Raw genomic sequence first — 23,935 nt, forward strand, 5'->3', positions numbered from 1 at the left:
TGCTTCAGGACAGTTAAAAGAATTGAAAAATTTTATTTGTGAAAGCAAATCTGCTGCAACTCTTCCAAATTTAGACTTTAAAATAAGTTCAACTGCTTCGTAAGTTTTCGTCATTACTCATTTATATATTAATTCAGTAGTCAAACACAAAATGAAACGTCGAAAAACATGAAAGCTTCGCAAAATAGTCAGGAGAACCATGAAAAGTTGGTTTTCGAAGTTTTAGATTGTAACTATGGAAAATTATATTACTCTGTAGAAAATAAGTTAGATGAATTTTTGCCCGAATCAATATTCAGGCTGATAGCAAACTATTTACATAAACATTCTGGTTTCGAAGTTGGTTATGTATTTAAAATGACTGAAATACGTCAAATTATCGAAATCATGTCAGATATAGTACCATTAGAACTGCCTCCTAAATTTTTGTTAACAGCACTAGAAATTAAATACGAACCTGTTGAGTTTAATGAAAGCCTCACAAATACACATAAAGGCGCTGGTTTGTTATTTAATGCTTTGAAACCTTTTCAGCGCGTGGGAGTAAAGTTTGGCTGCGAAAGAAATGGAAAGTGTTTAATTGCAGACGAAATGGGTTTAGGAAAAACTCTGCAGGCTTTAGCTCTAGCAGCAAATTTTAGGGGAGACTGGCCAGCCATAGCAATTGTCCCTAGTTCATTAAAAGATCAGTGGAACATTCAAATAAGAAAATGGTGCTCGAATTTATTTGAAGATATTGACGAACAATTGCAAATAATAAATTCTGGTTCTGATGTGGTAAAAAAAAATATTAAATTCTTGCTGTGCAGTTATGAAATGGCCTCTAAAGTAGATGCTAAATCAGTAAATTTCCAGTTAACTATTTTAGATGAAAGTCATTATCTCAATGATTTAAAAAGCAAACGATCACGTACCATTTTACCCTTTATTAAAAAAATGAAGCGCATCATTTGTTTGACAGGTACACCTGCGTTAAATGCACCGGTTGAGCTTTATGTTCACTTTTTGATGTTGTATCCCACTAAAATTAGTTTGAATGAATTTGCTGATAGGTATTCTATTAGAAAATACAATAAGTTTTCCCGAAGAATTGAATATTCAGATATAAGGTTAGAAAAAGAATTATATTTTCTGCTATCATATACGTTTATGATACGTAGAAAAAAATTGAATGTCTTACAAGAACTACCGGATAAAATTAGAGAACCCATTTTCGTAGATATATTGGAAGAAGAATCTTTGCCAATACAAACTAAACTCAAACAACTGCAGGGCAACATACTTTCAAATGTTGAATCGAAATTACTTATAAACGAGCTATTCAAATTAACAGGCTCCGCAAAGGTCAAGATTTTAAAAAGTTACATAGAAAATATTATGCACAAAGCTCATAAGTGCGTCATTTTTGCTCATCACATCGAAGTGTTGAAGAAAATTAAAGAAATAATCGAGAATTTGAGATATAATTATATTTACATTGATGGATCAATTGCAATTTCAAGCAGGAAAAAATACATCGATCAGTTTGTAAAAGGAGATGCCAGCGTAGCAATTTTGTCTGTTTTGGCATGTGGGACTGGGTTAGAATTTTCCGTTGCTGACTCAGTTGTATTTGCAGAGTTGTATTGGGTGCCCGGTGTATTATTACAAGCAGAAGACAGAGTTCATAGAATAGGGTCTAATCACAAAACAATAAAAGTTTATTATATGATTGCGAAAAACACAATTGATATCATTGTTTGGAAAAAACTGAATAAAAAATGGAAATCTTTAAGTTCTGGTTTGAATGGGCTGACTGAAACTTTTGTAAATTCTTGAACTATTTTAGATAATATTATTAATTAATGAAAATTTCAATTATACAAGCAATATATTGAAAAGTTAGATAAAATAAAAAATACAATCTAATATTTAATGTAACAAATAGATAGGTAAAAACGAATTGAATAATTATGTCTCGTTACGATTCTCGTACAACTATATTTTCGAACGAAGGTCGCCTGTTTCAAGTGGAGTATGCGTTAGAATCCATTAGCAATGCGTCAACTACCATTGGCATTGTAACTATACAGGGAATTGTATTGGCAGCAAACAAAGTGAAAACTTCCAAATATGTTGAGCGTGAACGAGGAACTGAAAAACTTCACGCAATAGATAGAAACATCATCTGTGCATCCGCTGGATGGACAGCTGATGCAAACGTACTGATTAATCTAGCTAGACGTATTTCTCAAACTTATTTGCATACCTATAACAAGCACATAAACCCGACTAAGCTAATCTCTAATCTTTGCGATAAAATCCAATCGTACACTCAAAATGGAGGATTGCGTCCATTTGGGCTTGCGTTAATGTTTGCAATTGTAACTTCTAAAAACGAATACAAAGTGGTATTAACGGACCCAGCTGGAAATTTTAACACGTGGAAAGCGATTGCGATAGGGCAAGAAAATGTGTTTGCTCAATCTTTGCTTAAACAAGAATACACTGAAACTCTCACTCTTCAGCAAGGGCTTGAACTCGCCGCTAAAATTTTAAAAACAGTTGGAAGCACAATCGACATAGAAGCTTCTGCAGAATTTGCTGTTTTATCTAAACAAGATGATAGTGTTAATTATAGAATACTGCGTACTGATGAAGCAAAAGAACTGATGATTAATGCTAATAGAGTCGATTTAATTGAACCTTAAATTAGAAGACTTCTTTCAATTTGACTTCAACAATTTTGCTCACAGCATTGTTTTAAATTTTTAGGTTCCGTTTAGATTCATTAAAAATACTAACCGTTCTTAGTAACTATTAAAAAACAAAATTCTTTGATTCTGTAGACCTATTAATCTTTGATGTACTTTGAGTAGTTTAGTAACCGAACAATTATAATTGTGTGATAAAATATTTGGAATGCTTATTGTGGTGACATTATTATTTGTATAAGTTATTTTTGAAGAAAAGACCATGTTTGGGTTCCCTATAACAAAAATTTTATATTCTAGCGGTTCTTTACTTAGCAGAGACAAAGGTAATTGATCAAGATTAACTGCTTGTTCATCTGCTGTGCTATCAGCTTGATTCGCTGCTGGAATTTTGTTAAATATTATTTGTATTATATTCGTCTGATAAGAAACAAATATGGAATTAGCGTCTAAGTATACTGTGTAATACGTTTTTGCAATTAGGCATTTGTAGCTTTGCCGGCTCAATACGCTACTACTGAAGCTTTTTTTTTTATTTATGCTATCTGTTGTTTGCATTATCGGGTTTTCGTTGATATTTATCATTAAGGTTGGTTGCTTAGATTTAATATTAAATAATAAGAGGCATAACTGTTTGGCCGTATTCTCATCAATGATGCATGAACTGATCCAAATATACGCATGAGAAAAATGTTTTCTATTGCTGCAAACATTTAAAATATAATGATTGTTTATATCGAAATTTTCGTTATTTTTCAAAAAGTAGCTGGAGCTATTTTGAAAATAAATGTCTGGATCTTTGTATTTTTCTTTAAAAGAAAGAGATTCGTCTAATGATTGGTCAGAAGCAATGATAAAATTTTCTCTATATAAGTCATCTTTTTCGGGTGGTGTTTGACTGACCATAGAGTTCCGCTCATATCGTGAGCACGAAGATTTGTCCAGCAAGCACCAAAATTCAGTAGAAAGGAACGATAGTTTTCCGTCGTTTGCCAGTATTACAAGTATTTTCATTTCTGAAATATAGTATGATTTTATTACCATTAGCTTTGGTAAGGGTATGCTGAAAATATAATAAATTGTACTGTTATAATATAAAACTTGACCGTTTTCGAAAACAAAATAGTAAGCGTTTCTGGTTTCATGCACTGATACTAAAAAGAATGATGTTTTTATACATGATAACTGATCAATTTTTTTAAGCTTGTTCTTCAAAATTTGACAGATAACTAATTCATTAGCAGTTTGTATGTAAAGTTTGTTGTTTAAACAAATATAATGCTTTATATCAGCAAATTCTTTTTTCAGGTCCATACAGCTAAAAACTGAAGTTGGAGGGGTAAATAGGCAAAGTTCAAAGATTTTGTTTTTAAAAATTATATAAAGAGTATCGTTTATACTTAACAACGTTTTAATATTATTGATGATGATTGAATAGCTGAAATAATAATTTTTATGTTTGGATTGGAGGTATTTGAAGTTTATCGTATTTTCATAAATATTGACGGTCTTAGAGAGCGTACTGAAATGTGTGTTCAATAAAATATTCGGGATCATATCGCAATAATATGGTAAACCTTGTTCTGAAACCGAACTAAGTTTCAAATTAGGGATTTCGTAATTCGCTTTCGAAACGTTAAGTAATTTTAAATTGATATCGTGCAGTAGTTTCTCATGAGGCATTAACATTTTGTTGAATAATTTTTGAACAGAAGAAAGCAAACCTAATAATTTATAATTAATTTTGTTTGTACGCATTAGTAATCTGGCAAGTATGTAATAACTGAACGAAGAAGTAGTAAAAATATTAATGTCGGTGTTATCGAGTATGTAATTTAAAATCTCTGAATTTAAAACTGTATCTGTGAAAAACTCTGTGAAAAACAAATGTATTTCAATACAAAAGTCGTTTGAAGCAACCATTTTTTGAGAAAAATACGAATAAAAGTATTTGAAACAACGATTAAAACTGTCTTGTGCAAGCGAAGCTCGGAGTTTCTTAAATATTCTAATTTTAATTAAGTCTGTGATACTGATTTGATCTAATCGAGACAAAAACAAATTTATCAAACATTCAGAAATGTTATCCAAATTTTCATCGAAAAGATAAAATAGGGATTCAAATATGTTTATCTTTTTTATATCTTTTTGGAAAATTTCTTCTTCTATGAAAATAATGAAAAATTCATCTAAACTTTGATTGGCTGATAAGTTGGGAAACAGTAATTTGATAGCAGCTACAACTAAAACTAATGTATAATCGTCCGATTTTTTAGCTTTGATGTAAGGAATCAAGGAATGCTCAATTATTTTATCAGGCAATATTTTTAATATGGAGCATAACAAAATACCTTTACCTGGATAGATGTCGTTAGAAGAATCATTAAACTTTTTAAAAAGTAAAATTTGGTAAAGCAACAGTTCACCTATTTTACACTCTTTGTCAAGAGCTGGTTCATTTTTTGTGTCATTATAATGATTTGAAAAGCAATGTTGCAGTAGCGAAGCAAAATGACTTGGGCCATCGTCAAGCTCTGTATTGTTGACGTAAAAAGGTAATATAATATTTTGTTTCAAAGAAGTGGAACTTTTCAAAACATCATCTGTAATATCAATTTGGGCTGTTTTAATTGTGGGCTGAGTAGTTTTTGGTTCATCAACACTAGGTTGTTTTATAATAGTTCTATCATCGAGTGAAATTTCCTTTAACTTTGAACTGTCACTTTTAGGACTATTAGACACAGATTTATCAGTTGAAGACAAACTTTTGTTAAAATTTACATTATCATAGGTAAAACTACTGGAATGTAAAAAGTCGTTGTTAAGGATTTGATTAGAATTTTTGATTTTAGCCTGTTTTAAATAATCAACTTTTGCTGACAAAAACATAGAAGCATTTTGCCAATCAATCTGTTCAAGAAACTTATCATCTAACACGAATCTAAAATTTGGCTTGTTTGCAGCAAAAGCAAAAATATGAGGTTTGAACTTTTCATATAAACTGTTTTGATAATCACACAAGTACTTATTCTTAGTAAAATAATACAAAAAACTACAAAGTAGCAAAAAAGATAAATAGTTGTTTTCAAATACTTGGGACAAAAATTTATACAGCTCTAGAGCAGAAAAATCATCATAGGATAAGAATTGTGTTGTTTTAAAATAATCATGAAACAAATGATCAAACAGAAAAGACTCGTCAGAAAAATTTAACATTTTTTCTAGTAAGATGTACAAAGATGGATTTTTGGTTTTTATTAAAGCTAGATTTAGTGTTGTTGAATAATCGTAAAAATTATCGCTAGTATTTATTGTTGAATTCGAAGACTTCGGATAAATGTTAGTAACAAGTAGATCGATTACGGCTAAAGCTAAGTTAATGCAAAAAACAATTCTTTTATGAGCGTCATACTTTAGTGCTAAAAGTAACTTTCTCGAAAAAAGACTTTTAAAGACAGAGACTTTTAAGAACGTTGCTGCTATCAAATTATTTGTTGTTCCAGTAGTTTTATCTTCACAATTAAAAGCATTTAGATAAGAATTCACATTAGTTTCAAAATAGGAATCTAGCCCGAAAAGATTTTTTAGTATAGGAGCCTTGAATAAAGAGGTATGCTGTAGTATATCAAGGGTTTTTGTAATATCAACTAAATATAGATGGAGAGAATTGATTAAAACGAATGAATTTAATGTCAGATCTTCAGGAAAATAATTAAAACAGTCACACTGCATTCCAAACAAAAAAAGCTGAGCCATTATAAGTTCTTTAAGTAACGTAGTAGCTGTGGTATACTTCGCAAGATTATTTCCAATCTTTTTTCTAACTATTACGGAATAATCGGTTGTTGTTATTAACGATAACTCTGGCTGAAAATGCGATCTTAAAAAGTAACAGCTGCTCAAAATAACTTTGATATTATTGTAAATTTGTTTTTCGTATCTAATAAGTGAATTGTAATTAGGCTGGTTTTTAAGCTCGAAAAACGTGCTAGCATTCATACAAGAAAAAACTGAAAACGTTAATCGACGTTCGTTTAGCGTTAAATAATAAATTAATGAAGAACTAAACAAAATTGGGCGTGCAATTAGCCTAATGAAGAAAGAATTGTCTTCATCGTCATTTACTTTGTGGAAACTACTTAAAATGCCTTGAAAAATAATAGCACTGCTTGAAACGTTGATCAGTTTTCGATAAAAATTAATGGCATTCAAAGAAAATAGATTTTTCGAATTAAGCGATAATCTATTGGGATTGGCGGAATAAAGCATAATGACCAGCGTTTTTTAAGCAAAAATGACACAGTTGCATATTTATTCACATGTAAGCAGATGATTTATAAACATTTAGGTATTCTATATAATATTAGCTAATAAATCAATAAAAAGGTAATTTTAAGCGATAATAAAATAATCGACATAACATAATATATTATTATAATTTACAAAATTTTTGCGTTTCGACAAGAAGTATAAATCAATAGATGATGAGTACAAAATCAGTTACCTATCCGATTTACGTGGGGATAATCTGATGCACCACCACTCTGATATGCTTGTAAATTACAACAGTTAAACTATAATGTTAGATGAAATGATGAGAAAAGTTGCTACTACTGACTTATCTTTGATGATCAGTTTACACCAAGATCTCTGATGCATTTTAAATTTATTGTTTTTTTAAGTCATACATGAATGTTTATATTATATATTTATCAGTGTTTCTGCAAATCCATTTACATCCTTCTGGACAATGATGTTTTTTGTCATCGTTGTCGTCCTTTTTACTTTCACACTTATTCATTTGGTCAATTGTGTAGCTCTTCAATGGATCGTGTAAATCTGTTGGTGCTGGCAAGCCTTCTAATCGCTTACAGGCTTCAGGAGCAGAATGTTTGATTTCTTTGGTTGATTTAGTAATTGTGACACCAGATCCAGTTTGAGCACAGTTTGGACATTGAACATCATTGAATAAACCTTCACTAGTGCAAAGTGGTTGCATTTGAGTAAACTTTCTAGTTTCTCCTGGGTTCTTCGTGAATAGACGTTGCTCAGCATTGATTGGACATGAGCAAAGTGGTTCACCCCAGTCGTCTTTGTTAAGTTCTGCACAAGCTGAATCATTTAAGTCAGCAATCACTGGATATTGCTTGTTCTTAATATTGAAAGAAGTGTCGTATTTTGCCTCACCAACAACCTTGGTTAAATCATAAAACCATCCTTGGAAAATGGAAGACCAGAGTGGTCGTCCAATATCAGTTCCTGCTGCAGTGTTTTGGATCATGCTGCCCATATCACCACCAGCCCAGATAATTACACCTCCCATTCCTGAGGCCTTTGCGTATCTTGTCTTGTAGAACCAAGACTCAGGGTCTTCATAAGAAATGAATACCTCAGTATCAGATCCAGTAGTAGTACTCTGTCCACAGTAAAGAATTGGAGCTTCATGGTTTGGAGACCAGTGTCTTTCACAAGAATTATTAGTAAACCAGTTTTGAACGAGTTCAAACCATGGGAAACTACCAGTCTTGACGGCTCCAATCTCTCCATCAGTAGCGATGTCAAATTTATCTAATTCAGTAACGGGTAACCAACCTTCATCTAGCTTTTGAGTACCTGGAATAGTTTCAGTAGAGGTTTGATATAGTCCAGGAATCTTTCCCTCTCCTTTCGGTACCTTTCTCCAGCTTCTAGCGTACGTAGCCAAACCCATGTTAAGCTTTGAAGGATCAGAACAACGTGAGAGAATGTTCTTTGCAGCGCTGTGTATGTTCATCTTTTGTTCTTCTGGCTGATCTGGGTTAGGGTATAATAAGGCGTGACTACCAGTTTTACCTACCCATGCTCCGAAAAAATCGTAAGCCATGAGGTTTGCAAAATCGACTTCGTCACCTTCACAAATTTGTTCGACTGGTGTTGGTTTTGGGTATTTGGAAGTACCTCCTGCTAACAAATCGTAATTCATACCAACAGCGAGAGAAACGTATAAATGCTTCTTTCCCATGTTAGGAGCTAATGCTTTTAATTCTTTGCGTAAAGCTTTTAAAAATGCAAAGTATTTATCCCAGTCGTCAGGTCCACTAACGTTACCGGTGTTTATACCCATCTTCTTACAAGTATATTCGCCTTGGCATCCACATTTCTCTGCACATCCAGGATACTCCCAATCAAAATCGATACCATCTAAGTTAAAGTGTTTTATAGCCGTAAGTATGCCATTTAGAGATTTTTTAGCCAGCTCTTCACTCGATGTTAAACATTTTTGGAATCCGTGTGAAAGAGACCAGCCGCCTAATGCAGGAATAAAGTAAATTTGTTGTTCTGTTGGGTATCTTTCTCTAATTAAATGATACATACCAAACCAACCTCTAGTTCCTTTATAAACTGGAAGACCCCTATTGTTGTTATCAGGATTTTCAGAATCTGTAGCAGACGCCGAACCCCAAGCGAAATCACCGTTTGTATCAGTTGAATGAAGTTTGCATGTATCTGGATTTAAATAAAGGAAAGCGTGATTAATGAATAGCTTCGAATATGGCATATTTCGTACCATTAAAGTATCATCTAAATCCCATGTATGAAATTTCTTCGCGTATAAAGCCCACTAAAACAATATTTATGTTCCATATAATAATAATTTCGAGAAGATAATTTTCTGAAACATAAATTTACTTACTTGATCAATATATTGGACAATCCTGGGTCCATTAGGATCTACCGCTTTGACTTTTGTTGTAAGAGAAAGAACTGAATAAATTAGTGGTCGTAATTTCATTCTGTATAAACTAATTTCGTTTTTAACTTAACCTAGCAAAAGTTAAATGTCCCATCCCAAGCGTTTGAGTCATGTTTGTAATACCCAATATTTTTAATCGTTCAAAATTTTTGGTTAGTTGAGACTTCACGATAAAATACAAGGATTATATTAGTATATGTTCGCAGTGATTTTAAAAAATTTGAATGAATGACTATATATTGTAGTTTCTTGAATTTATGTTTAAGTATGCAATGAAACAAGGTCAATAAGGTTTAAAAAGATTACTATCACTGCTCATATATAGTTATATTGTACATATTTAAATAGGAACACCGACTGGTTCGCTAGCCTTGTATGCGATGACAGATCCATCAGCGTTTCTGTGTACGGGTAAGTGGTCAATATTACCGTACTCACATAAATGCGGGTTCAGCTTCAAAACAATGCTGTTCCATTGCGCCTTACTCAATTCACTAACTGGTTTATAACTAACTTTTTTGGAAATAACTTCAAATGAATTGTTTACAACTTTTGGAATGTATACATCGTAAAGTTTTACTTTAGGAGTATATACTGTTTTCCCCTTTTGTTCATGTAACTTGTTCTTAATGACAGGGATACAAGTCTGAGCGACACAGTATTGTTTAGAAGTGTCGTGGTAATCGGGAACTGGAACACGTTCTTCAATATCGTACGGAACATCAATTTCAATAATTTCGTCGGTTTGAATGCAGTTGGGCTTTATTATCTGCTTTTTAATTGGTTTTTCAATTATTTGAACTACTTCAACAGGACGTCGAACTACAACCTTTACAGGAACTTCTTTAATACGCTCAACAGTGAATGGAACATATGATTTTTGCTCGTTAACCAAAGTAAGTGTTTTGGCTTTTAAAACCTGGGACTTTGGTACTTCCGAGCTTACGATTTCAGGTTCTGGAAGAATATTTTTAGGATTGTCTGTGTTGACTATGTAAGTTAGACGATTAGCATCTTCTGAACTTATGTCGAGTAATGATAAATAACAACCGTTGTTATTTTGGTTTTCTTTGTCAGTTGTTTTGTTTGCTGTAGTCATATTAAAACTATTCTAATAATTTCAAAATAACTAGTGAGAGAAAAAATGTTATGTGTAAAAAATAATAAAATTTATCAAGAAAAATAAATTATCAAAATTTTCAACGTTTATCAGAAGTTATGCAAATTAGATCGATTTGTGTGTAATGTTTTGGATATTCTGATAAGATACAATTATAAATTACATTATTATAAGTTTCTGATCAGAATAGATTATATCAATTTCAGTATTTTTTCGTCAAGGTTGGAGACATACCCTAATTTTGGTTTGTTAATTATACCGTTTACTTTTTTGTAGTCATTAAACTGAATAGGTAACATTTTATCTGCTAAATAATCAATTAATTCAGCATTTGAGTAAAGTTTATTTATCAAATCATCTAATGAAAATACAGCAAACTCTTCGAAAACTTGTTCAATAATGTTATTGTTGTTAACAGGGACGATTTCGTTATCCATCATTACAGAAAAACTTTTAACTAATATAGATTTTATTGTTTCAGGAGATAAAGCGCCGTAGAAAACAAAACTACCTAAACTTCTAATCATTTTTTCATTTGCTGGAATGTTTCGAACAAATACACCGGTATTGGCTTTTTTTAACTTAAAATTATCTAAATAGTTCTTAACTATGGAAGAAGGCGGTGCAGAGTAATCAGACCTCACAACTAGTAAGACTGGATAAAAAGTTGGTTCTTTTTTAGGCTTTGCCGTTTGTAATTTTTTATTATGAAAAGCTCGTTTTTTTATAAAACATGACACTGAACGATTTTTTAATATTTTATCTAGCGTTGGTAAATTATTAAGTTGATATGTTTTTTGTTTTTGCTTGCGTAACAGTTTAGCATGCTTTACTTTTTTCTCTATCTGTTCTAAATCATGTTCTTGTTTTTTAAGAAAAACTACAGCATCATTTACATTTGATATCTCATTAGTAGATTCGGACATAAAATTTATATAATAATTTGCTATTACTAAAAAGTTTTTGCTGCTTAAATTATTTAGAAAGGCAAAAAAAATAAATTAAGTTTGGTTAAGTTAATATTTTTAAAGATAATTATTGCATTTTGACGATGCAAGTTTACTCTAAATAACGATTTTTATTTATTATGGAACAAATTTGCACTAATAGTTTTACTGTTTCGCTTCTTCAACTTCAGGATGGCATTAAAAAAACTCCAACAGCTTATACGGAAGAATTTCTCTTACAGTGGGAAACTTTTAAATCCTGTATTCAACTTTTTGAAAATTCTCCAAATTCACCAAACCGCGATATTGCAGGTCTATTACAGTTTTTAGCTCACACAAGTGCCTTTTATTCTTTTCAGGATAAATTTGTAACAATTATAGATGAATTATTAACAAAATATTTCGATATCGGTAAACCAACAATTATTAAAAACCTCTTATCAGCTATTTTTACTTTATACAGAAACAAGTCTTTGAAACAATCAGAACTGATTAATATTATAATCAACATGCTTGCACAAAATTCTGATAAATACAGCCGGATTATTATCAGTTTTTTGAACAAAACTTTGTCACAAACTAATGATACTATTATTCTAAAAAGTGCCAAAAACCAGCTTGAAAAATTATTAAAAGATTCTAATCCAAATATTAGACTAAGAGCGCAGGAATTATTTATTATACTGTTTGTTAAAAATAAACTAAATAGTAGACCAATTGCTAACTTAATAATTGAAGGTGTTTTTGATAGTGATCCTAAAATAGCGGAAATTGCTGCGAGATTTACTCTTGGTAGTTTAAAAAAACTAAATTTCTTGTTTGACGAGTTCAATGACAAAGGAAATACTTCTGAAGATTTAAGTGATTTGTGCAACTCCATCGATCAGAAACAACATGATAACATTAAACGCAAAAGCAGATCCATGAAAAAGCTAGAACGAAAAAAGAACCAAGTCGAATTAAAACTAAACGAGAAACATAAATTAATGACTCAGACTGAATCAGTGCAGTATTTTATACTAGATCAGATTTATGATCCTTACAGTTTCACTGAACGTTTGGTTACCTTATGTCAAAAAAAACATGTATCATACAAAAATCGGCTTTTCTTTCTTACAATTGCAGCGCGTTTGATACATCGTCACAAGTTAGTTTTTCCTTCTTTTTTTTTACGATTACATAAATACATTGGTAAATCTACCAAAGATATTACTAAGTTGTTGAGTATAATTGCTGAAGCGGTTCATGACGAATTTCCAACAGATGAACTAGAAGAAACAATCAGAAAAATAGCTTACACGTTTGTTGACACTTCACAGCCTGATGAAGCTATTGCTATTGGATTGAACACGATAAGTTGCATGCTGTGCAGAAACATAAATATTATCAAACCAGAACTTCTTGATGATTTAATTGGTTTCAGCAAACTTTCTCACGATAAAGCAGTTAAGATCGCAGCTAATAAGCTTAGAAATTTGTGTAGAGAGAAAGCACCCCACTTATTATCAAAGAAAAATTTGAATAAAGCAGCTGCGCTGTCAAAAAATTTTATCGAAGAAGAAGAAGATCAACATCTCATAGAAGGTTTGAAAATTATCATTCAACTAAACACTTTCTATTTTGCAAAAATTGGCAAAGAATATACTTTAACTCCAGATGATATAATTAAAAAACATGTTCTAACTGAAAACGAACATAAAGCATTAAATTTAATTCGTAAAAAACATATTATTGCCAAGCAAAGCGGAATGTCGATACGACAATGGCTAAATCAAAATATTCACGAATGGATTGAAATTTCAAAATTAGTTTTAGGGCACAAAAAAACTGACGCAATAAATGATTGTATTAATAAATTAGCTGAATCAGATGAAGCTATAGATCCAGCAGAATCTATCAGTAACGATAGTGAAATCGAGAATGAAGATGAAAGTGAAATTGACGAAAGCGATGATGAAAACGAGCTCCTATTAAGCAATGTAAGTTATAATGAAGACGAAGAAGCCGATTGTATTACTGATTCTGAAGATTTAGAAGCCGACACATTAGACGAAAATTCCGAGTCAAATACAGATGAGACTACTTCCGATGAAAGCGACAATGAATCTGTTTTCATCACTCACGAACATCTCGCTCCTGCTAGAAAATCTCAACGTTCTAATAATAAACAATTAAAACAACAAGAGCGACAAGTGAGAAAACTTTCTAAGCATGGAGGAAAAGATTCAAATCGTGCTGGTATTACAAATAGGTCTATGGCTAGAAATAAACCTCTGGCTATGCTTAAGCAAAAACGAGAAATAAGAGAAAAGAATTTGGTTAGTGCGCAAGAAAAAATGCAAAAACTTCGTAACCATGCTACGTTATTGAAAAAACAGAAACACCAAAAGTATCGTCGAATATAAATTTTATTTTTTATCTTGTTGAATAAATAAATGATTACTTATCAAAAATAATAGCCCTTAAATATAAAACAATATGAAATAACATCCCAGCGATTTAATGATAAGCATATCTTGCTTGGAGAATTATAATAAAAAGTTATTATATGACAGCACTTTATTGATTAAACTTTTATCGTTTTACACGCCACTTGTAAAATTTCTGAAATCTCAAAAATTTAAAATACAAGAGAAAACTCATCTAGATCAGAGAGTGTCGAACACCAGCAATTTTTCGGTTAATTCTGGTTGTATTTTTGATTTTTTTGAAGTTTCTGCGAACAATTTCACTCTTCAAGTTATTTCGAGACACATTAATCTTAACCTATTGTTACTACAAGTTGTAAAACGCGATTTAAATTCAAAAGTAGAGATCATTTATTATTTTAACCACATAACTAATTTTTCTCCCATATATAATGAGAAAATGTTGTTAAATGAATACAAATTAGCCTACATAGAAGATTCTAAATTAATTGACTCTGACGAAAACTTTTTCTACCAAATTTTGTCGAAAAAAATTATTTTAGTTTCAAATTGCGACTGGATCTGGTGCGTAAACAAAATTTTAGCCAATACAAAAAACAGAGTAGTTGGAGTTACAAACGGTCTAAATTTATGTGGCCATTACGATTCAACTGATGATGAATATTCTTATGTATGGAAACAATATTGTACAATATTATCAAAAAACCAAGGAGTATTATTAATAGTGCCGCCGTTTTCCAATGAACTAAATAAACTCGTCGCTATAACTGATAAAAAAAACTTTGATTTCAACATTGGAGCTTTTGTTTCGTGGACTTATAAATCTAGAGGTGATGAGTTTTTGAATAATTCTGACAAAAATACATATCTAAACGAAAAAGATATTGGCATTTTCAACAAGTGGGTATTAAATCTTAATGATTTACAGTTAATTAAGCTCGGCCTTCCGTCTGACAACAGCTATTTATTTTTATTAAAAAAACATTTTGATATTCTTGCTAATCTTGACCAAGATTTAAAAATAGTTTTAATTTGCAGCAACGACGTTTCTGATGCGTGGAATCAATCGCAGGTTTACGAAAAATTTAATCAAAAATTTACCAAAAAAACTGTCAAAATTGAAAGCAATATTTTGGAATTGTTATTCAACAATAAAAGCAAGGATTTAAAGTCAGTAAGGCCTGCAAATAATGTTAAGTTCTCTCCATTATTTTTATCATTAAACCATTTTCCAAATGAAATTATGCTAAATTCTACACGTAAAATATTAGATAGCTTAAATTCTGCAAATACAACTGGAAATGGCATCAAAGTGGTAGTGACACACAACTGTTGTCAAGAATTATTGAGTATAGTTAGTCAAAAACTTATTATTAATTACAAACGAGATGTTTTTTGGTATTTAGCCTGTTACTACTTTAGTCCAGTCGTGGGAGAATCTGAAAAGTACACGGATGAAATATTTGAAACTGCTAAATCAACTCAATCTAGTACCATTATTATCGATGATTTCGATAAATTTTTTTGCACTGAAGACCCATCAACTTCAAGTCATATTCTCAGAAGCCAAAACCACTTTTTAAATAAGTTAACAGATGAAAATACAAGTCAACATACGAATAATATTGTTGTTCTAATTAATATTACATGTATAGAGCATGAACAACATAAGCGTTTGTTAGCTCTGCCTAATTTAATTATATTTTCATAAGACTTATGTAATTAATTGCTCCTACACGTCCAATTAAACCTGTATTTATAGCAAAATTAATTAACGTCTGAAATTCCTTTGGAGAAAGAAGTTTGTGTCTTTGTTCTTTGAGTTCTTGGTTCATTTTTTCTTCAATATCCACCAATGGCAAACCCTCAGGTAAATCATTTAAAATTTTCAATAGTACCCTTTCTAGTATGCTTTGCCTAGTTCTAGCAGCTTCACCAACACCAATATTAAGTTGGTCGAAATCGATTTTTCCTGTTACAGGATCAGTTAAGGTAGCATAGGTCGCAACAGTTAACAACCTGGCCGCTTCATCTATATGTTCCTTTTTAACAACGCTAGATAATTCCATTTTTGCTAAAGCCGTAGCTATTCTAATTAAGCTATCAAGCTGTCTAGGGGTACCCATTAATGTTTTCGCAGATCCATAACCTCTCAGTTTTAAATAAGTTTCTATTAGAACATTCTCAATTTCGGGTTCAATAATTGGATTGCAGATTGCTTTAGCATATCTAATGTAATTTTTCAAAAACTTTATGTTTACGTGCTTGCGGGTTTCAGAAAACTTATCATTGTACTCGTTTTTTTTAGTGTAAAGTTCGCATATGTGATTTGCTATTTTACGATCTTGTTCTGGGTTACTTATATCCAACATTAAATATATTAAATCGAATCTAGATAACAATGTCGAAACCATATTTATATTTTCGACAACAGATTTTCGAGCATCATATTTACTTTTGATTGGATTTGCCGATGCTAATATAGCTACACGAGTGTTCAAAGAACAAACAATACCTGCTTTGGTAATACTAACTGTTTGTTGTTCCATAACTTCATGGAGGATTGTACGTGTGTTTTCAGACATTTTATCAAATTCATCGATACAACAAATACCTTTGTCACTCAAAACAACAGCTCCCGCCTCTAAAACATATTCATTTGACTCAGGATCTTTTGTTACAGACGCTGTTAATCCAGCTGATGAAGTTCCACGTCCGACACAGTACACTCCCCGTGGTGCAATTTGATGAACGTATTTCAATAACTGACTTTTTGCTGTTGAGGGATCGCCACACAATAATACATGAATATCTCCGCGAGTTCGAACACAACTTTTTCCTTCGCTCAAATAAGAGGTATTTCCTCCGAACAATAAACATAATAATCCTTTTTTAATATCTTGATATTCCCAGATTTCTGGCGCAAATGCAGCAACTAAATTCTCATATACATTTTCGTGCTTTGCAAATTCGTTTGCTCTAACGACAAAACTTGGTTGAAAATCTTGTTCATCCGTTTTAAATATGTAATTTGTATATTTCGAAGTACTTAGCTCATCTGCTAATACTTCTTCAAATTCTTCAAGCGATGCATCATCTTCATATGATGTGTTTGACTGAATAACAACATCTAACACATCGATACCACAACGAAATATTGATCGGATTGTTCGCTGTTTAATACTTTTTCTTACTGGTAACGCTCGATATATACCTGTAATCTGTATGTAATCTCCAGCCCTTATTGAATCGATTAAATGATCATAGACAAAAGCAAAAATAGTTTGAGGAGTTTGTCCATCCGGCAATGAATCGGGCGTTTCTTGAATTTTTAGCATCTGCTTACTTGAAAACACACATTTGTCGTGGAAAATTGTAAAACATTTTCTGTTTTGACAAACGTCACAAAATTGCGGCGCTTCTATGTTTCCACGTATAACCTTAGATGAAATTTCATTTTCGCAAACTTTTGGATAATAACCCCGGTTTATTTTTCCTTCACATTTGAAAACTGCTACTTGCATTTCGGGAATAATTTTACTAACTCTAATACAAATACCTTTTACGGTTACTAACGTTTCGACTTCGCTCGAATCAATGTTTCGAATACTCTTCACATCGCTCTGACCAGTGAAAACAGACCTTATTGTATTGAACGTTAAAAATGTATTGCTTATCCCCCAATAAGTTAATAACTCTTTTAAGTAATTAGTTAACACTTCATCAAAAATGTTAATAGTTTCAGGTGTAAAGTAAATTGCAAATTCGCTTAAGTCTCCATTTAAGAATGAAGCTAAATCTTCCATCTGAAACTTTAAAACTGCGTTACCATACGTTTTGTTTAGTGCTATAACTGATGAATCAATAAAATCTGAGTTGCGGCATAAAACTTCTAGATGTCTTTGGTAAAACGAGCCTGATCTAGAACAATCAAGAATAGATTCCGAATAACGTAGTTTCGAAAGCCGATTTTCGTCCGTAACTTCGAAAGTATTTAAAAATTGCGTTACTTGAGCAGTTATTACTTCTTTAAAATGGATAATGCTATCTATTCCTTCAATATTATCTCGCAAACCTACAGCTCCATTTAAAACGTCAAAATTACTACTAGCAGCCGTTCCGCCTCGCGAAATTGAAGGTATACTATTTAACATAATTATTTGTTATTCCCTACTAGTCGGTTAATACCATAATTTAAGATAAAACTAATAGTTTCTATTTTTTCTTTTTTTAAATAGACAACGACTACAAGTTTATTTCTCAATTCAATATTTTAAATAAATGCCGAACCCGGTTGTAGGAAGCGATGAACTTCAAGTGGCGTTAGCTTGGTTGAGGCCATATTCAGACCTTACGTTACAGGAGTTTTTACAAACGTATTTCCACGCAATTGTGAGTTAATTAATGATAAACGTTTTTAGTGCAGACAAGTTCAAGTTAGAACTAAATACATGCTTTACAAAGCTTTAGATATAGTGAATGTCACAGAAGATGGAACTATCACGAAAAAATAAAATTATAAATTACACATTGGTAGAAGTCGACCACCTCTTGGAAAAGCTTGATTTTCTATCTAATGTTTTCTAAATTTAATTCCATGACGTAAGCGTCAACGCCGTCTTCATAATAATTCAAGTCAGTTTTCAGAATTTCATAATGAAATTTTTCATTATACATTTTGAATGCTTTAGTGTTATTACATCTAACATTTAAATTGGACTTTTTAATGTTTAATAAGGTTTTCATATTATTATGAATAAGTGACATAAACTGGCAAGCAATGGCAGAGTTTTGAGCGATGTATTTCACACCAATAGAAATTATGTGCCCGTGGTTTTCTAATTCATCTGGACTTGACTTTTCTCTAGATATAAATTTTAGAACTGCAAACTTACGTTTTAGAAAGAGCATACCCTACGGGTTCCCCTTTTAGATTGTCGCTCATAAATACTAACTGAGGCCAGGACACGCAAGAAAATAAGTTATATTTTAGCGTGTAGTTTTCTGGTAAACATAATTCGTTTAATAAATGTATTGATAATGCGTCGGAAATGGTAGCATAACGAGTGTTATTAATCATTTTTCTCTAGGAAAAAATAATACGTAATTAAGGATTATTTTTTTAAAAAGGATTGTTTAAAACAATAACCAATAAGCTTTAATCAAACTTTATTTTAAAATTTTCTGCTGATTCACTCTTTTTAGAAAACGCTACTAGATTATTTACAAATAATTCAATCTTTCCTGCCGTAGATATTTCACTGTTAACCTTCTCTAAACTAAACGATGTTCGTTTCACCAATTCACGTAGTTCTATATTTTGAGTTGGACTTATTAAATTTACATCATTATTAATAATATCAAAATGATTACTTTGATTTTTTTTCTTATTTCCGTCTTTAATATTTAACTTATCCAGTTTATAATTGAAAAGATTATTAGCATTTTTTTTTGGTCGCAAACCAAAAGTATTTTCCTCTTTACTTTCTTTGAATTTCATGCTTAAGTGATTATTTAGTTCTGTTATGTTTAAGCTGGTTGATATGTTACTTACTGTTTCTTTTTCAGAATTAGTTGATAATAAAGATTGAACATCTACATTCTCACTTATATTTTTATTAATTTCATTAAATAAACTCCCGGTTGACGAAAGATTATTATTTGACGTTGACTCAGTCAATACTACGTTATTATTCATGCCATCATGATCTTCTGCATCATGTATGTTCGAAGTGCTTAGTTTATTCAAGTTGTTTTTTATATCGTTCAATATCATGCTATTGTTACTAATACACTTAGACGATGAATCCAAAACTTCGAGTGTATCACTATTATTACTTCGAAGATTGCTTATCGACTCATTTTTTAAACTTGAATTGGTGTTAGAAATTGAATTATTGTTATTAGAATGAATGTTTTTAGCTCCAGAAACATTTGTTGACGTAATTATATCTGGCTTTTCAATTTCTTTTAGAATACTTTTCATCTCTATAGTCTCGATTTTTTTGTTATTAGGTTTGACGTTCTTAGGAAAAGACGCAGAAGACTGAATATTCGGTTTTTGTGCGTCTAATATTTTTTCGAAGAAACTTGACTGATAGTTAGTTTCAGAAGCCAAACATTCAATGTATAAAGCCGTTCCAGTTAGTAGTTTTTTTCTTTTTAAGTTCTCCTTGCATTTCGAAGGAATAAGATCTAGTCGGTTTAAAAATATTTTTCTAATACGACTAAGATCGTAAAAATCAGAACAATTTGCCTTTATGAATTCACTGATTCTTTTTCTTCTCTCATTTAGTGCAATATTGCGTACTTTTTCTACAAATAAATAACAATACTGTAGTGCTTTAGTTTCTAATGGTATGACACCTAAAATAATTCTTTTTGCAATCACAGAAACCAATTCAACTGTATGTTCTAGCATCATGAGATTGGGAAGATTTTCAAATAAAAATCCGTCCCGTATGTAACAAACCCCACTTAAACCCCAGCCATCCGAATAAGCCTTAAACAAAGATTGTCTGCAGATTTCCAAATCTGCAGCCATTTCCAGTAAAAGTGAAGCAACTCTTTCATAGATCAAATATAATTTTTCATAAACTTTAATTTGTTCCTCTGTTTTAGAATTAAGAACGATAATCATCTTTATCGTAATGATCGCTTTCACTTGATTTACCAAAATATAAGAATACAATGTCAGATTTATTAGCTCAACCAACAATATATAGTCTGGATTCACAGAGGCTATATTATAACCAATAGGTTTGGCCACGTTATCGGCCATGCTGATTTTTTCCAGCCTTGAGTAGTAATTTTTAGGATCATCTTTGAACGTAAAATTGATAAAATTTGTTAAAGAATCATTCTCTTTTTTTCTTTGACCGACTTCATTTGAAAAAATACGTAGAAAACAACGGGATATCGTGGGAACGTGCATAATCTATCATTTATTATATAATAAAATACATAAAATATTTAATTTCTTCAATGGACCATTACAGGAGATGCACCACAGCACCAATCAAATTGGTAAAATAAATCGATATCCCAACGCAATTTTATCTACAATCGGCATCTATGTTTTTTATTTTTAGGCTCATATGCCAAACAAATCCATGTTTCTCCTGCTTCGTAATTTTCCTTAAATGAATTTTTTTCTATGATTACTCTTGTCTTATCTATACAAAGACTAAATTCAGACTTTTCTGTCCTAACTAAAGCTTCATTATCTGAAATCCAAATAATGCTTTTCACCAAATCGGCTTTTTTAGTTGTGTAAACATACAATTTACTTCTTGTTTTATATATGTTATAATCAGACTCACTCTCAATCTCTTCGTACGTTGAAAGAACTGTATTAGACAGGTTATAATGAAAGATATCTTTTTCCTGGCGTTCTATGTTTCGTTGCGCTTTTATTGCCTTTATATAGACGGCACTTATCTTGTCCAAGTTATCGCTAACGAGCTCTTTAAACATAAATCAATAATATATACGTAGTTTTAAACGAAGAGGATTAATTTTTTAATTAAATCTGCATTTTAGAATTATAAGGAAAACTCCAATTCTGCCAAAACTTTTCATCCATAATTAAACACTTCTACGATGTCTAATAAAAAAACTAACCCGTTGCGTATTTCTGAATTTTTTCAAAATCTAAGCATAATAAGTTATTTGCAAAAGTATGTTTCCTTATTGAAATATCGATAGAGATGGCTACGACATCGATTTTTGCTTAATTGAAGACGATGCTTTTATTTTAACACCGAAATTTATTGTTTATTATTTTATTGCTACAAATAAGTTGACGAAGATCGCAGACCTGTTGCCATCAAGCGTAAAAAAAAAAAATTTAGCAACTTTTTGTATACTTGAACTGAACAACATTGAGCAGCTCTTGCATCTCGACGAGTTTCAAGTCAAATGTACTTTTCTTCATTTTTGTCTATTGATTTCTACATCGACACAACATACTTATCTATATCTCAAGAACATTATAGCTGAAATCCAAGTGCCAAAAATAACTAAACTGTCTGTGTTTGACATTTGCGTGGAAATTTTGACTAGCATCGACTCAATCACCAAAGAAGACGCTAAAAATCTTTTAATTTGGTTTAAAACACTTCGAAATGTTTTAACTGCAAGCTATGAAGATTTAGTTCAGGTTAAAAACGTTAGTATTGAAAAAGCACATCATATAATAAATTTTATGAACATAAATTACAAGTTTTTAACTGAAAACTAATCAAAACTCTTCGAACAATGTCACAGGCAAAAAAACAATTTTGTTTTCTTTATCTAATATAATGACTCGGCAATCATCGGAACTGAATTTTACGTCGACAACTGCAGATCGGTGCTGATAATGCATAATAGGCTCGTACAACGATTTTTCCAAGTCCCATAACAATATCTTTCCATTTGAATTAGCTGTTATAAGTTTAAACGTTTGGGTAGAACTGAAATCTAGACATGACACAGTTAGCAATGCTTTATGAAACAAAACTTTAGCTTCGCCATCTTCCGTCGCTATTATTAAGCCGGTCTTTTTTATTAAAAAGATTAAAACGGATTGGTCACAGTTCTGATTAATTTTACTCGCTACAAAATTGTTCCAGTGTTTGACTTCCCTCTGCTTATTTACTTTATTCCGCGTTGGTGGAGAAGAAAATACATCAAATACTTCAGCATCTTGGCAATTTTCGACACAATTCATATCATCCTTATCTTTAAAATGGATTTGTTTAAATTTGTTTGTAAAACTCAAAGAATAACGCAATTTAAACGCTGATATTTGTTTTTCAATATTTTGTTTCAAATATAAACTACCATTTAAAGTCAGAAACAGCACTCCTTCTTTTGTTTGACTTCCTTCAACAATGGCATCGTCTTCTGGCAATTGTAAAGAATGAAGGATCTTCACACTTATTTCGGTTTCATTGAATTTTAACATGTATTCCAGCCCTTTTTCAGTTGTAATTATTATGTTACCGAATTCATCTTTACGTATAAAGATGATTTTTTTGATAGATTTTGTATCCGCACGGCGACATATTACATTAGTGTTTACTACTTTATAAATAAATATTTCTCCAGTAACTGTTCCAAGTATTATGTCGTATTCAGAATCGTTTGAACTGAATAGTGCAGAAATTTCGTGAAACCCAACGTTGTAAATATTTTTTAAAAAATACCCATTGTTATATATGAATTCATAAATAAACGTATAATTAGCTTCAATTGCGACAATATATAAATTCTTATCAATTTTGCACATCATCGAAACAAAAAATGTGTTTTCTAAATTTCTCAAATTATCTGTTTCACATAGTTTACGACTATACCAGGCTAAAACTGCCGCTCCTTTTTTTATATCTTCCTCGATTTTAACTTGAACGCCAATGCCCAATATATCATTTAAGTAATTGTGTAGTCTTAGTGTAGTTAAATTAGCTTTCGAGTTCAAATAAGCGTCACTCGCCGTTCTTCTTTCATCATTTGCTGATCCAGGCGTTTTTTTTTGTTCTATCGTTAATTCATTTAGCTGATTCAAAAAAGGCTTGGACGATCTATCAAGTAAATCTATAAGATTTTGGAACTCTTTTTTTGAATTGATCGAGCCGTCAAAATTTGCTACGTTTATTTTAAATTTTGACAGATTATTTTCAAGTTCTTTTTGAAAAGAGTTTACATAGTCAAGCACTCGTTTTACTGCGTTGGATCTTTGTAAATCCTCGATGCTTTCTTCATTCATGATAAATGATTTACTTATTTATTGAAAAATATTTGATAATAGTATTTAACTAATTTTTTCGAAGATAAAGATAAAAAGCCGAGTTATTTACTTATTACGATTGTGGCGTTTTTGCTTATTCTTACCGGTTACGGTTTTTTTTTTGTGGCCGTCATCGTTATGTATATGTAAACTATAATGGGTGCATAAGTTTAATTCAGCTAAAGCTCTTTGTTCGGGCGTAGATTCAATTACATCTTCCGGGTAGTAGGTGTAATATCCG

At 31.4% G+C, this 23,935-nt stretch overlaps 4 protein-coding genes across 4 annotated transcripts; 2 read left to right on the top strand and 2 right to left on the bottom strand.

The window, feature by feature from the left end:
* The first annotated feature begins 168 nt into the window (after positions 1–168).
* LOC142598023 (DNA annealing helicase and endonuclease ZRANB3-like) lies at positions 169–1,818 on the top strand. Its single transcript, XM_075735005.1, has 2 exons — positions 169–464; positions 1,032–1,818. The coding sequence occupies exons 1-2, from the start codon at positions 169–171 to the stop codon at positions 1,816–1,818; spliced, it is 1,083 nt and encodes a 360-aa protein (XP_075591120.1).
* Positions 1,819–1,952: 134 nt separating this feature from the next.
* Positions 1,953–2,690, top strand: LOC142598024 (uncharacterized). The gene has a single exon (XM_075735006.1). It carries the CDS (start codon positions 1,953–1,955, stop codon positions 2,688–2,690), a length of 738 nt encoding a protein of 245 aa, XP_075591121.1.
* Positions 2,691–7,389: 4,699 nt separating this feature from the next.
* Positions 7,390–9,167, bottom strand: LOC142598025 (chitinase A1-like). The gene has a single exon (XM_075735007.1). The coding sequence runs from the start codon at positions 9,043–9,045 to the stop codon at positions 7,390–7,392; it is 1,656 nt and encodes a 551-aa protein (XP_075591122.1). The 5' UTR covers positions 9,046–9,167.
* Positions 9,168–15,619: 6,452 nt separating this feature from the next.
* On the bottom strand, positions 15,620–17,260 carry LOC142598026 (uncharacterized). The gene has a single exon (XM_075735008.1). It carries the CDS (start codon positions 17,258–17,260, stop codon positions 15,620–15,622), a length of 1,641 nt encoding a protein of 546 aa, XP_075591123.1.
* Positions 17,261–23,935: the final 6,675 nt, after the last annotated feature.

Source organism: Dermatophagoides farinae, unplaced genomic scaffold (assembly GCF_024713945.1).
Source record: "Dermatophagoides farinae isolate YC_2012a unplaced genomic scaffold, ASM2471394v1 contig4, whole genome shotgun sequence".
In the NCBI taxonomy this organism is placed as follows: Eukaryota; Metazoa; Arthropoda; class Arachnida; order Sarcoptiformes; family Pyroglyphidae; genus Dermatophagoides; species Dermatophagoides farinae.

Excerpts from the sequence above, each read along its gene's own strand:
- LOC142598025 (XM_075735007.1), bottom strand. The coding sequence starts at position 9,045 with ATGTATCATTTAATTAGAGAAAGATACCCAACAGAACAACAAATTTAC.
- LOC142598024 (XM_075735006.1), top strand. The coding sequence starts at position 1,953 with ATGTCTCGTTACGATTCTCGTACAACTATATTTTCGAACGAAGGTCGC.
- LOC142598026 (XM_075735008.1), bottom strand. The coding sequence starts at position 17,260 with ATGCTAAAAATTCAAGAAACGCCCGATTCATTGCCGGATGGACAAACT.
- LOC142598023 (XM_075735005.1), top strand. The coding sequence starts at position 169 with ATGAAAGCTTCGCAAAATAGTCAGGAGAACCATGAAAAGTTGGTTTTC. Across the intron at positions 465-1,031 it reads ATTAAATACGAACCTGTTGA|TTTGAATGAATTTGCTGATA; the intron begins GTTTAATGAAAG and ends CACTAAAATTAG.